Source organism: Cuculus canorus, chromosome 7, assembly GCF_017976375.1.
Source record: "Cuculus canorus isolate bCucCan1 chromosome 7, bCucCan1.pri, whole genome shotgun sequence".
Classification (NCBI taxonomy): Eukaryota; Metazoa; Chordata; class Aves; order Cuculiformes; family Cuculidae; genus Cuculus; species Cuculus canorus.
Window position 1 is genome coordinate 7639767 of NC_071407.1, and position 14654 is coordinate 7654420.

At 39.8% G+C, this 14654-nt stretch overlaps 1 protein-coding gene across 4 annotated transcripts in view; it reads right to left on the bottom strand.

Moving 5' to 3' along the window:
• Window positions 1-14654, bottom strand: part of MYPN (myopalladin) — a 67515-nt gene that overhangs the window by 34424 nt on the left and 18437 nt on the right. For 3 of the 4 annotated variants that reach the window (XM_009568176.2, XM_054071771.1, XM_054071770.1), the window contains exon 2: window positions 5350-6285. The exons of the other annotated variant lie outside the window; for it this stretch is intronic. In XM_009568176.2, the coding sequence (XP_009566471.2) occupies window positions 5350-6284 (935 nt within the window). In that variant the 5' untranslated portion in view covers window position 6285. The remainder of the gene's footprint in view (window positions 1-5349; window positions 6286-14654) is intronic. 4 annotated transcript variants of the gene reach the window in all.

Genomic DNA, 14654 nt, shown 5'->3' on the forward strand with positions numbered 1-14654 from the left:
CATACAATTATCTTTTCCTTTGATGAAAACAAAATTCGCACCATAAGTGATTTAGAACCTAAGGAATAAACTATTTTCACCGTAATGTTAAAGTATTTTGAGATTAAGCTGAGAAAAAGAGTGTTGACTGTCTCTTTGCAATGCTTATAAAGGAAAAACAATTAAAACTAAGCTTTATGTAAACCTGTGATATGGCCAGAGCTACTCCTTGATTAGAAACACTTCATTTTATTCTCACCATCGAAACACTGTACGTGGTAGCAATGAAATGTCAGCTCCAAGGGGAGTTCTGACATTGAGATACGTGTCATGACTGAAGTGGCAATAGTCTCTGCCCCTGACATTTCATTCCTGCCATGAATTTTAATGATAGCTTCATCATACAAGGCAAGTTCACATTAAGCACAAGCAGTCATGCACTGTGCCAAATTCATTGTAAGTCTTAATCCATTGGCTTGACTGGAGTTGCATGTAAGAGAAGTTTGGCTCTCTAGACTGTGAGCACTAAGACAGAAAAATGTTTTCATTTGGCAGCCAGGAGGAAAAAGTCTTCATCAGTTTTATGCGGCTTCAGAGCCTCTAGAAATCTGTGATTACTTGCAGCTTTGGTCTCCTTAAACAAAGAAGCACTAAAATGCAGTTTTTAAGCTTTGTATGCCTATGTCAAAGAATCTTTTCATGGAAACCTTATGACATAGAGCCTGTTTTTAGAACATCAAATCCTCATGACACTTCCAGGATAGCTGTGGATGCCAAACCATGCAATGTGATTCATAATTAAAATTAACCTAGAAGTGATGTGCCAAACAGTTTGGAAAAATGTAGGCACCTCTGAACTTGAGGGAATAAGGAGTGATCTCCACACAGAGAGGAGTGACTGTCACACCTATCATTACTCATATAGAAACCGAGCTATAGAAGGAAGCATGAGAAGATCATTAAAACACTTCTCTTAAATGCTTATTTCTAACCTGCAGTAGAGTCAGAGTAATCAGCTAGTAATTGTAGTAGCGCTCTTTAATTGCAGCAAATGTTTGAGCTAGCTAGAGGCCCAGGTACTATAGTATCAATTGTTGTTCCTCTCTTCTGTGTCACTGCATTCAGCTGATGATACTGAAAAAGAGGTAACATTTCACGTTAGAAGAAACGTCTTCTAGATGGGTAGGCTCAATGAGCTGCCTCTAAAGTCTGGGCTCGTTACATCAAGGCTGACTTATCTTAAAAAGTGGCTGGACTGGTCTATCTGTATTCAGCCAAGCAGGGTTTAGCTTTCCATATACCAATACTTCAAATCAGTTCTCACTTTCTTCTCTTGCTGTACCATCTGATTTTCCGTCCATCAGCGAGTCCTAGTATATGCCAGACAGTGACCTACCAAGCCTGTAAATTAAACTACTTTATCATTGCCAATGATATTTTGACCCTGATCCTTCACGAATGTCATTTACACCATTTTCTACATCATCAGTTTTGTTCTGTCTTGCTTTCAGATGTGGTATCTGTCCATCCTGTTTTCCAGTCCTTTCCATTCCCTGTGATCAGCTTCTTTCTAAATCCCTTGTCTCTAATTTCTCTTTTATAATCCCCATTACATCAGTTTAACCATCCAATTGCTCCTAGTGTTGACTGAGAAACCACATTACAGAGCTTGTTGAATCTTGTGCTTGTTTCACAACGCCCTGGGTTCCCACAGAGCCATTTCTACATTGTAAGTGTATACACTATAAGCATTATAAATAGCTCAGGATTCCTTTCTGTGACCAGGAAGTCCATTTTAAGTCTAGGGGCACAGGCAAACATGCATTAGCACACGTGTGTCTAAGGGATGCCTGCTTACTGAGCTTGGTCATTCTGCTAAGTTGAAGGAATAAGAAATAATGCCTTAAAGCCAGCCAGCATCACAAGTTTGCTTTCATCAGTTGCCACTTCGCCAGTTAGTCCTTTCCTGGGACTTCTGATTTTTGTATTTGTCTTGTTTATCTATTAGAATTCTTCTCTCTTTGCCCAGTTCCACAGATACTGAACTAACTGACCACAAATCTTGGAAAACTGTTACCCTCAAAGCAAGATGATTGCCAGTTCTGAGCCCAGTTCTGGACACAGTTCCATAACTGTGGCCAACAAGGTGCTTCCATCACTAATTTGGAAGCTTTGCACAGCAGATCAAAGGCAAGCACTATTTTTAGTGAAAAAAACCCTGCATTCTCATGGCCCCCATGGCTAATGGAACACATACCCTGAAATACCTTACATTCTTTGGTTTCCTTGCCTGTAGCAGTGACTAAAAAGGCCACGATCACTGGAAACAAATGAATATCAATCAGACAGGGGATTTTTTTTTTTACATCCTTTCTTAATTTACTCCTACACATTCGTGGAGTTGAAAGAATCTTGGAGGAACACAGCAAAAGTTTTATAACGAAACAGTTACAATCAGGAAACTCTGTTCAAGCAGCTGACATTCCTAGCATTCTCCTTAGTACAGCACGTTCATACACACACATGCACAAAACCACGATGAGAGGCAGAGCTCAAACTAACCCCCCCTGTGATTTATTTGTTAGTTTAAATTGTGAAACCAAAAGCTGAGCCTGAACTTTTTCTTGAGCTTGACTGCTTGGGACTGATTTTCCCTATGGGGCTTCTTTCTCCCTGTCCCTACTTCCATTGCCCATGAGGCATTAGCGTGTAAGTTCTGGACTTCTGCGTTGGCTCCTCTAAGACCTCGTTCTGGCTACAAGTGTGAGTCGGTAAACTGAGCACTCATTTCTGTTTGGAGCAATAGAGTGCCAGACAGCAGCATATCGTCATTGGAAAAGTCTGGTGGATGCTTGTTCTATAAAAGCGTAACAGCTCCTGTGTTGACTGTCCTTCACATAGTTGAGTTATTTTCTTTTTTAAAAGAAACAAAACCAAATGTTGAAACAGAAATTTCAATGGAAAAGCTTCCGTTTTCTTGGACAAAATTAGACCCTATTTGCAAAGATACCTGTCATCCAATTCTGTGGAATCAAGCGGCCCCCGAGTTGGTTGCACAGGCATCCTGGCCATCCCTGGATACTCCATGAGATGAGTCATTGTTCCTAGGTTCTCCGATCTGCCCTTGCGAGGCCTCAGAGACTTTATAGTGTCAGCTTCTAATTCAGATGGTTGTTAAATGCCTAAACTTAGACGGCACAGACACCTTGTCAGTGTGTGTCCATGGCACGGGCATGAGGTGCTGTTATAAGGGTGGCGGCGTGGCCTTCTGGAGAAAATGCATAAAATTAACATTGTGTGGTGGAGTGCATGCCTGTAAACAAGCAATTCGGTGTTCACTTTTTCTGAACACAAAGAAAGCCAGATTGAGTTTGGGCACAGGTCTGTATACGTACGAGAAGATTATTTCAGTTGTTTTCTTTGTGTTATAAACTATGAAAGATGAGAGAAAATAAAATTATTTCTCATGTCCAGGGATCCTTCTGATCATTTTAATATAAAACACATTTATTGTGGCAAGTGCCTGGAGAAGTAAGTCTCAAAGTCTTTTAAAGCAAGAGAAGCGTTCAGAGAGTGTTGCTAATATCTGGGGGATGGTGATAGTTCCTGTCTGTTTCCTGTCAATTCCCCCAAATTTCTGGCACCATTTTCTCTTTTAATCAGACTCTATGAATTTAAGGCTTGAACCCACTATAACACTTATGGCATAAGTTCCACGAAGTGAATGCCTCAAAATTGTTAATTCAAGCAGTGAGTTTAGACATGAAGCATAGTAGGAAGCATAAAGGTATTTCCTCCAGCTTTAGAACAGATTCTTCTTCTCTAAACAAATTGTTTAGTCCTCTGGAAGTCTACATTCCTGTCATGGACAACAGACTGAGAACCTACATGTTCCTACTGAAGACACTTGTGGGGCAAAATGTTCTTGCAGTCACAGTTCAGAGATCCTGTGAACTGAGTAACTTCTTGGCAGTCCATGACAAGAGGATTCATTTGTAGATCCTTGTTCCTACGTACTTAATAGCGCGTTGTAAAAGCTTCTTCCTTCTGAAATGTGTCAGAAATCCAAGGGAGTGGAAAACAAAGATTCTTTACCACAAAAATCTTTGGAGCTTCCGTCTTTGTAGTTTTCATTTGATGATTGTGCCTATTAGTTCAGTGAGAAAGGTGATAAAAGGTGTTCACTGCAGTGGAAGTGGCAGTACTGCTTACTCAGCATTGTTGAAGTATGCAAGGAAGACAATGAGCTGACAACTGGAAACAGTGGAACATCTGTGAAGCACAGAGTCCTTTAATCGGATGCTGACGATGCAAATAGTTCTTTTCAATATTCCGAAAAGCAACACAGATTTCTAAAATGCCTAGAAAAGAGCAGGCAACCATCTAGACTAAGAGTTTGTGTTTATGATACTGCAGATGTCAGGATGCAAATATGTATAGTATGTCTCTAAAAGACGGATAGTGTTTTCCTTTCTATCGGATTGGTACAGTTCCAGCAAAGGACATAGAGTTCCACCACTGTAAGGGAGAGGTAAATCTGACTAATAAGCTCTGCATGAACACATCTAGATTTAGAAAGACTGATGATATCTAAGAATTTTCAAGACAAATTTGAAAGTTACAATAATCTGTTTCTCATTCCATTGATGTAATTGATAAATGAAGTGTAGCTTTTTCACATTTCCCTTCATCTCCAGTGATCTTTGCAAATGTTACATATTTAACTTTCAAAACTCTCATATATGTAGGTGAAAACTGAAGCAGCAGATTTAGCAGGCTAATCACAAAACACAAATACTTATAAATTGATAAGAGTGTATTATACTTGATAAAACAGAAATGTTTTTTTTTTCCTAAGGCCACAGCAGAATCATTGTCAGAATCTGAATTAGAACTGAGGTGCTCCTCGTTATTTGCATAATAACTTAAATGAACTCCTTTTGTCTCTGTTCATGTGTGGATGGTTTTACTTTATAGGATCCTATGTTCACTCATCTCAAATACCTTCAGACATCAGTGTGAGGTATCACGTGGTTTTAGTTGGTTTACACAATCAGTGTTGATTTCCATAAAGATAACTAACATGTCCCACTGAGGAGTTAGCGCTTTCTTTTATTTATAGTGTTACAGTATTTGAAAACAGTTCTCTAAAATTCAAAGAAACAATTATGTCCCAAAATATGTTGTCTTAAAATATAAGCAACCTTTTGTATGATTTAAAGAAAGCAATATTTTCCTCTTAATTAATAACCAAGATTAAGAGACTTCTGCTGCAGATTACTGAAACATATGCATCAAACTACCTGGAAAGAGTAAGTCATACACCTACTGTTACAGAAATAGAAAATGACAAGTGCAGAATATGTTTACCTGACTTCAGGTGCTGGGATTCCTACCACAATGCAGTCCAATTGCACTTTGGTTCCTTCAGGAACTTCCCTGCTCTTCAATTTTTGAGTAAAGCGTGGTGGTTGTCCAATAGGCTCATCAGAATATATAGATGCAGATTCTGACTCTGATTTTAGCTCTGCACTTGTTAACTGATTGATAGATTCCAAATTTGACACCTGTTGATCATCTGTTTGTTCAAATGTTTTCTCTACTTTGCTTTCCAGGTCTTGAGGTAGTGGAACGGAAATCCTTTCTCTGTTTTCTGATGTGCCAGATAGGCTACAGCTACCTTTTTGAGCAGGTTTGTTCTTAGAATCGATTTTGCTCCTGTAGTTTTTGCATGTTCTGGGTCTTATTCTCTCAGAGTTGTGTGCTTTGAAAAGTGTGGAGAGCTCCTCAATAAAATCTGCTGCCTTGTTTAGGAATTCCTTTTTCGATTCTGATTCAGAAGGGAGGTGTTTCTTCAGGTCTTGAGGGCTCCCTCTGGAGCCCTTTGTATTTCTGACGTGGTCCTGACAAAAGTTGGAGTGCAGGCCGTTGTCTGATGTTTTCAAAGCTGCGGACTGGGCCATTTGTTTGTGTTTCCCTGTGTTTTTCAGCTGATCTGGGGGATGCTGTGAATGTGCCTGAAGCTCATCCTGTTTCGTTTCCAGTGGATTCTGATCAATAGCTTGTCTTGCCAGGTTTACACTTTCATTTAGCTCTTCTTGGCTCAAAAAGGCAGAGAGATCTGGAAGGTCATCTTGGGCAGCTACCTCATCCGCATCACTAGAAGCGTTGCCGTAATGGAAATTCCGAGAAGCTGGTTCTGATCTGCTCCTTTCACTCTTCCCTTGATGTTTAGTTTCAGCTAAATAACTTTCTCTCAGAAGTTGAGATATTGAAGTTGAGGATTCTAAACTGTCGTCTTGCATGCTGCCAACAAAAAGGACAAATAGGACCACACCTTATCAACGGCAAATTTTTTGATTGCACACAAGTACAGGATTCTGAAAAGCAGAACATGACATTTTCAAAGTGCATCTGTGTGCTAAATATTAACTTCTAAGTATGGCCTCGTTCTAAAGGCCTGCTTCTGTAACTGCTGCCAGATGCAATTGCCTTTACACAGTAAAATTCATCTTTTATCACTTTCTGCCCTTGCTGGCCTTGCATGGCTAAAGCTACTGTGGTAATTTATACTTTGTTCCAGGCAAACCTTCCACTACAGATCTGTTAATTGAGTTTCAAAGTTAAATCTTTATCATTGAGGATGTGTGTTTCCTAGCAAAGAAACAACCTCATCAGATAGATAAAATGGTGGGTATGCCAAGGACTGGAAGTTGTGAGAGAATAACAGGACTTTTAAATTAAGTAAATTTGGCATAGAAGACACTGAAGCAGTAAGTAAATGAACCCTCAAAAGCTTTTGAGGGATGAGAGCAGGAAGGAGAAGGGGAGAAAAGAACAAAAATACTCTGTAGTGACAATTTTTCATTTTAAATTCTTAAAGATATTGCAATATAGGAAACGATAATGGTGCTGATTGTTCTATACCTTCCTAAATTTAGCATTATTTCTAAGAAACTATTTAAAGTAAGCACAGGATCATGTCATTATTTGGTACAAACATCATTTGTACTACTGGCCTTTCAAAATCGTTATCTTAGGTCAACCTGATTCATGTATGTATCACATATGTATCACAGATGAGAAGACAGTATCAGAAAGCCCATAATTAACCTGCATGCCTGATAAGCAAAGCTGAAATATCCTTTTTGATTCTTAACCCAGTATTTCTGCATAATATTCTCCCTTTTATTTATTTGTGAATGTAGAGGGATTCAGACATCCTATTAACACTCTTGTCTTGAGGTCGCTTAAATATAAAGACAAATGAGACAAATACTCTTTGCAACTTTTCAGAGAGCTGGTACCTCACAGACACTGAAACGAGTGCATGGCTATTTACTGGATCTATCTCTCAGAATGCAGTGCACAGCGTCCCTCTCCGACTTCATTTATGGCCTGGCAAGTCTTGCTGTGACAGTTTCCTATATTCCTACCCCAAGGTGTCTGATTTGTCGCACTGCAGAAGGTTCTGTTCCTGTTGTGGCATCAAGAGAAGGGAACATGCACGCCCTTGCCTCAGCTATCTCCATTCATAGCCTTATGCCACAGCTCAAGGTGCCAGAGAAAGAAAAGTCAAAAAAGTATCTGTGCTGTGAAAGGCTTTCTGCTCTGCTAGCGGGACAGTTGTCCCTGAAAAAGAACTGGTAGAAAGAAAATGAGCTGGCAATATCTCATACCCCTGCAGTATTTCTTCCTGGATTGTGAGTGGCAGCCCTTCCTCCTTATTTACAAAAAGGAAAGCTTCAATTTAAACTGTTTATATTCTTCTTCAGTGAATGAATGTGAAGATATCATAGGCTGATGTGCATTTTGAAACCTTAATCCCTCTGCCCGAGGCATGGTTTGCTATATCGAAATTCTTTTTCTTATCTAAATGTTTGACATCTTAGATTTATTGATTTTGGTTTATTGCAGTAATATAACACAAGCAAAATCAGTAAGACAGTAAAGACACCCAACCAAACTATTGATAAGTTTGTGCTTGTATGCAAACTGACAAACAAAATGCCATATGAATTATCTGTACCTAAGCACCCAGTCGAGTCCCTGCGGCTGAGCCAGGGTCTGCAACACTAATTGAACACTTGGCATTAAATTATCTGGCACGGCGTTTCAGCGAAGCTGTGGCACGTAAGAGAACATTGATTTGGGAATCCCACATGAGATAATGTTGTGAGCCGTTCCATGACTGGACAGAGTATGTAATTTAACCTCTTAAGAGAACAAAGAGGTCTCCATGAGGCTTGAAGTTCCTGCTCTATGGATACTGCTTTTGCTTGCTCAGCTTTTGCTTCTGACACAGCTGTGCAACCTTACTGAAGCTGAACGTGCTTAAGGGGTTATATTATCTTGTTTACGTGCTGATAGCATACTATGTGTTGTAAAGGTCACAGCTAAAGCTACAGTTTCAACTCTGAAGAGTTCAAATGCATTCTAACACAAAGAGTTTACAGCCTGGAAGACAAACCTGGCACGTGAATGAACTGCAGATCTAGAAAATAGTTGTAACATAGGGCAAGTTTTCTTTAGACCTCCTCCTCGTGTGCTGCCTTGTACCTACTTACAAGCAGGAGAGAAGAAGCCAGCTCTTTTCCCTGCACCGTGCAGCTGACTTAGCCTATGTGCTTTTAGAGGAGTGTCATAGAAGGTACAGTCTCTCAGGGTATCTCCAGAGGGATGCAGCTCCATGCTAACCTCTCTATGCGTCACTATGGCTAAATTGTACCATCCAATTGTACGTATCTTTGTGCAGCTTTAGACGCCACAGCGGAAGGCTCTGTTTTATGTGGCTGGAGAAGTATGTGTTTTACTTTTAGCTCACTACATTTCTTGGCCACTCTTCCCGAAACATTGCAGAACTGCACATCTTCATTTCATCTCAATGGCTGTAAAGGTCATCAGAGCTGAAAACGATGATGCAGGTCTTTAGAGAACACCAGGCACTAAGGAGGAAATGCAAGTAGGGAAATAATATTGTGTGGCCAAAACCTACCAAAATCAAATGAAGTTAAAGAACTCCTGCAATAATTTTGCTGAGAGGGTATATGAAGATCATCTGTCTATGACTATTTGGGGTTTAGTTTTCCTCTTTTGTACAGATACTGCTCAATTCTCTCATTTAGGTGCTAGATCTATTTCAACAGAGGACGTTAATCACATTGCAGCTTTTCTGCAGATAAACACATCAAAGCAATTGGTGTTCAGGGTGGTTATTTGAGACTTTGTTGTGGGTCTTGCATATCTTCTATTTATCTCTTGAACAAAGCATTGAAAGATGAAAGAAATAATTTCTGCTAATTCCTTTAAGGAGTATTACTGCATTGAGAGGAGATGCTCTCAAAGACATGTTTAGATTGGCAAAACAGCTTTGTAATTCTAGTTTGCAAAAAAGTATAGTAAGTGAAGAAGCCACCATCTGATAGTAAAAGGAGGAAAATTACATGCAAATTACTGCAACTTAACAAACCCAGAGATGCCCATACCTGGTGAAAATATAAAAAGACAGAGGAAATTAAAGTAGTCAATCCCAAACTTCCTTGTACTGGTGGTTCCTTTTGGCAGGCTGTAATGGAGTTGTCTAAAGCATCTTCCATTTGGAAGCTCAGGCCAGACAGCACAGCCATGCACGGAAGAGCAAAACCTAGTTGTCTGTCACGGTCCTGAGTGAGCAGATAGGAAACAAATGTACAAAGAGCTGGTTCAACCCCATCCTCCCCTCTGAGGGTGGCTGAGCAGGTGTGAGTGGGAAAAAACCAACAGCTTCCCAGCAAAGGAGCTGGAACAACTTCCTTCCTTCTGCCCATCGGAGCAGAAGAGGTAGAAGGGAACAGAGTACTCCTTCTGATGTTGGGAAGCAAGATATTGATGAGAATGAATCTGATGCCAATTCTTAATCCTTAGAGAGCTTTAACTTTTCTTCAGAGCTCACACAGGGTCAGAATTTTGTATCTAACTCTTCTGTATTTTCAGCTTCTGTAGAAGATAACTTTTTATTCTGTTTTTAGTAAGGAAGTTGGGTACTCATCAAATGTAGCACTTTAAGGCAGTGCTTGGCTACTGATCTTTTAAGATATTTTGAATTATGTGATATTTCTAACTAAATGGAAAATGTGGAGTTTCAGCAAATGTTGCTGTGAGGCTACCAGACAATCCAGTTACAATTATTAATCATGCCTTGCTTATACCTTGAGACATGTTCAGTTTCTTTTTATTTATTCCTACAAGGAGTTATAGTCTCCAAGGACTACAGAGGGCTGATGATTGAGGGAAGCACTGAGTAGGCTGAGCCATTCGGATTTCACAGTCAGGGGACAAGAGCTTTTGTTACACTGAGACCAAACATGTAGCCTCACAGGGTCTCTGGGCTAGACAGCAACAAGGCTGAATTCAATATATTTTCTAAAATATCTATTAAAATATCTTTCTAGTGAGCCAAAAGATATCAACAGACTAACAGCTATGCTATTACACATTTGATTAATGATAATTAATAATAATTTAGGCTTTCTGTAGCCACAATTGGACTCTACATTCCAAAAATACGATCTGGTCTTGAATTCAGTCTTTCTCTTTGCCTAACTTTCTGGATTATTTAGACTGAGATGTGGAATGGCCTTAATCTGCCTTGAGCCTTCCTTTTAATTTTTCCCAATTGGACTTCGGAACATAAGTGTCTTTGTGCTCTCACAGAAACCATCCTGCAGTCCCTCAGTGTGCTGCGACACAGAACGCTGGCACCGAGTGGTAGAGCACAGCACACCGCTTATGTGTCGTGGGGCCAGCAAAATGTAAACAGTAATTGCAGATATCGCTGGTGAGCAGATAAGCTTTGCAGATGCCTCTGTGGAGTAAGTAGTAAGAAGGACAAACTCATAAAGGCACAGTAGACGGCAATCTGTGATGTCAATGAAAGCACCGGTAATTCTGCAGACTGTAAAAATCTGTCTTATAATGAACCAGTGTCAAGGGGAGGAATTGCAATGCTAGTTACAAATGACAGCCCTAAACTGGTGTTAGTTTGGATTGAAAATGGGATGCCTGACTCCAGCAGTCAGCAGTTCTCTCGTCTTGACTGGCTCATCACCTGCAGCACCAAACCAGTGCATTGAAGGTAATGGATTTTGCTTTCCTGGGACAGTGACCTTGGGCACCTCTTGTCTTGAGAGGCATCAGAGGATGTCATGAACAAAACTGACTGTGTGAACTTCATCAGTCTACTAATTCTGTTTCCACTGCACAGGCTTTGAGTTTCCGAGAGCCTGTATTCAGGGCGATGTTCTCTTACCGGCCAAGTGACCTTTAGGATACAATAGTCACAAAGGGAGAATTAGTTTCCATGGTTTGTTTCAACAGTTGCTTGACTGAAAACTCGTGTGATGAAGGGAGGAAAATTGCACTGCATGAAGCTTGCGCAGTGACACCGAACCCTCTCCTTTCCCTTTGGCTGAGTCACCACTGCAAGAATCAGAGCTTTTCCTAAGAAAACAGCAGTAGTGAAATCTCTGCCAAACTGAAGAGAATCCTGGATGTATCTGAGTGCAGATCCTCTGTTGTGTTTGGTCAGAGACAGCTTTGAATGCTTGATGCCCTTCAGATGTTTTTTTCATACACTCATTCACTTTATTATATTAGAGGTCATCTGCAAGCAGCAGATTTAATGCAAAAAGTGCTTAAACATCTTTTTTTTCAACCTCAGTTTTTGTTAAAAATGAGTAATTTTACTCAGTACACGTCCCTGTCTAGTTTTCCAAGCTACCATTGCTTTGATTGAGAATGCTTTCACATGAAATCTCAGTGAGAACAGCCAGCAAACGGCTGCTTTTTTCTCTGCAGAGTGGCACCTCTGTGGCCTTTACACAGCAAAGCTGTGGAGCTGCACGCGCAGCACCTCTGCTTGGGAAGCAGGTATCACAGGCTATATCCTTTCCAATTAAATTAATTGCACATAAACTGCATTTACCGGTACGCTACTGAACACTAACAGTTACGGGTGTTACAACAGTATGATTGCAGCTGCAAAAACCAAGCTAAGAGATGACATGAGTGAGCTGTTTTGCAGATGTTGTTTAATGAGCACGCTCACATTCTTACATCCTTGCAGGAATTCTCACCCAGCAGTTACTTTTGTCACCATTTCCCTTACTGCCTGTTGACGAGCTGTAGCTGCTGCAAGACAGACTTCGAGGCTCCAGGCGTAGGAAAGGTTAGACTGGAGCAGAGGACTATGGTTAGCGGTCTTGTGTGTGTTTGGGGGTGTAAGTGTAAGATATTCTTAATAATTTTATTTAGAACACTGTGTGATTTACTTTCTGTTTTAGACACATAAGTAGCTTTGAATTCAGTTCCTTGTAATGAATCAAGAAGGCCAGATAACTAAGCTCCTATTTCCTGTTAAGCAATGTAGTTAATGCTGGAAAGCAGAGACTTCTGATGGAAACGACTTCTGATGGAAATAAAATCCTTCCAAGAACACTTAAGCTAAAGTTTATGGCCATGTCTAGGAAACACCTTACTGCTTTATGTATATTTTCAATATAATCTTTTATCATTAGTATATGCTGTGTTTTCCTCCCTGCCTAATTTATTTTATAAATTCCAGACCTTAAAACTCTCACTTGATTGTAAGTCTGAAAAAGGCTGATAGCTCTTTCTTGCTCACTTTGTTACATAGTTTTGTAGATGGTGAAAAGACTGGTGGTGTTGTTTTCAGCATCTTCATGTACTGCTGCTCTTTTCTTTAATGTAAATGTCTACTTCTGCTGTTCAAAGGATTTTTTCATTTGCTGTTGTAACTGATGTATGGCTACCACTGCTTCTACTCAGAAAAATAAGTAGAGTCAGACCTTCTGTAAATAAAACCAACTTCTTCCCTTGGTTATGTGGCAGGATCGATCTGGAGCAACCTCATTTAAGCTGCTCAGGATTTACTTGTAGCTGTGAACAGAATTACTGTCTGCCATCTTTCAGCCCCTCTATTTTTAAACTCTACTTAGTTAATTTTTTAAGCAGTTTCAGGTAAAATGCAAAGATTTCCTCTACAAACTAAAATCCTAAACTTTGGAAAGTGTTACCTATGAAAGGAAGTTCCCTTCTACAAGGAAAGGAAAAAAAGAGAAAGTAGAGGAAGAAAGGGAAGGAAAAGGGAAGAAAGAAGTAACAAAAAAGGAAATATCAAACATCCACTATTTAGAATTTTGGGGAAATGCGATTATTTTTAATAAATTGTTAATGGATCTGGAGTTGAACCATACTTCATCTTTTGAACACCTGTGATAGTAGATTGGGGCCTTATGTGGTAAATCTAATTCTAAATTCCTCTTAAACTGAAATTGCTTCTGGATTTTAACTAGAAAGGGAATATAGAGTTGAATTATCTATATACAGTTATATATAATCCATATTTAGTTAATATTATGTTGGAGTAATAAATAATTTGAATTTACAGATTAACATTTAACATGTGAGTGTTTTATGAACATTACTTAAATAATATCAAACCACAAGCAAGTAAATTGAAGCTGGGAATATTTTAAAGCCTAGATTTCTGTAGCACAGGATCTATCTAGACTGCTTTTCGTATTGGTCTCCTCTAACATAACTCTTCTTGTCTGGAGGTGTTCACAGTTTCATCCACAGGCATTTGAATTTGACTCAAAATGTACAGATGTTAAAGCCTTAAAACCACCTGTTTTGCTTTAAGAAACTTCTAATGAGCCTTAAGAGTGCCTATTTTGCAAGCAAATAGTGATTCTTCTGGTGCTAGAAATTCTGTGAGAGGTGACATGGCTCTTCATTCCCACTGTATTTCCTCCGTAGCATCTCTTCCCTTCCCTGCTGACAGCAAAATTGCACAGCCCCCACAAAAAAAAATAAAGAAAGAATTAGATAAATCATCTTGAAAGTGGGATGGGATAAATCCTCTCTCCAAGTCACTCTGTAGAGGACACTGTCAGAGGGCTGTGGGCACTGGGGCCGTGCCCTGGCCTCTGACCTCAGTGCTGCAGCATCCTGAGCAGCATAAAAGGAGCAACAGTTCTTCAAGGGAAAAACACATTCAGCTCACAAAAGCTCTTAAAGTTTTTCAACATTTCCTTCCTACTATCATATAATGACAAGTCATTTTTTTTTACTCTGATCACAAAAAGTCTTTAATATCTCACGATTTTGTCCCTCAGTAGTTCTCAAAATGAGAACCGAGACCCTTTCTTGCCCTTGTCTCAAGTTCTCTGCCTCCTGTGAATCTCCCTGAACTGTAAGTTAAAAAACTCCATATAAAATCAAGTAGAAACCAAAATAAATTAAATCCCATTTTTAAATTAGAAGGTCAGGAGGGGAAACAGATGATGGCTGTCTCGGAGACCTGCCTGGGATGCTCTCCATCCTCCTCTCCCTTTGGCCTGTGAAGTCTGGGCCTCACGTCAGGACAAGCTCTGAATGTAGGGCTTCAAGTGCTCATAATGTAGGACACGTTTTTATTGACTCAGTAACATCTGCAGTCTGGTTTCCTTTAAGAATTGCCTGTATGAGAAAGACTTCATATGAAAGGCCCAAAAAGATACAGCAGAGGCCCACAATTTGGTACAGAATGTGCATACAAAAGTCCTTAATGAAAAATATAGCAGGCAACGCTATTAATTTATCCTTGTCGGAACACAGGCCCACCACTCTGCAAG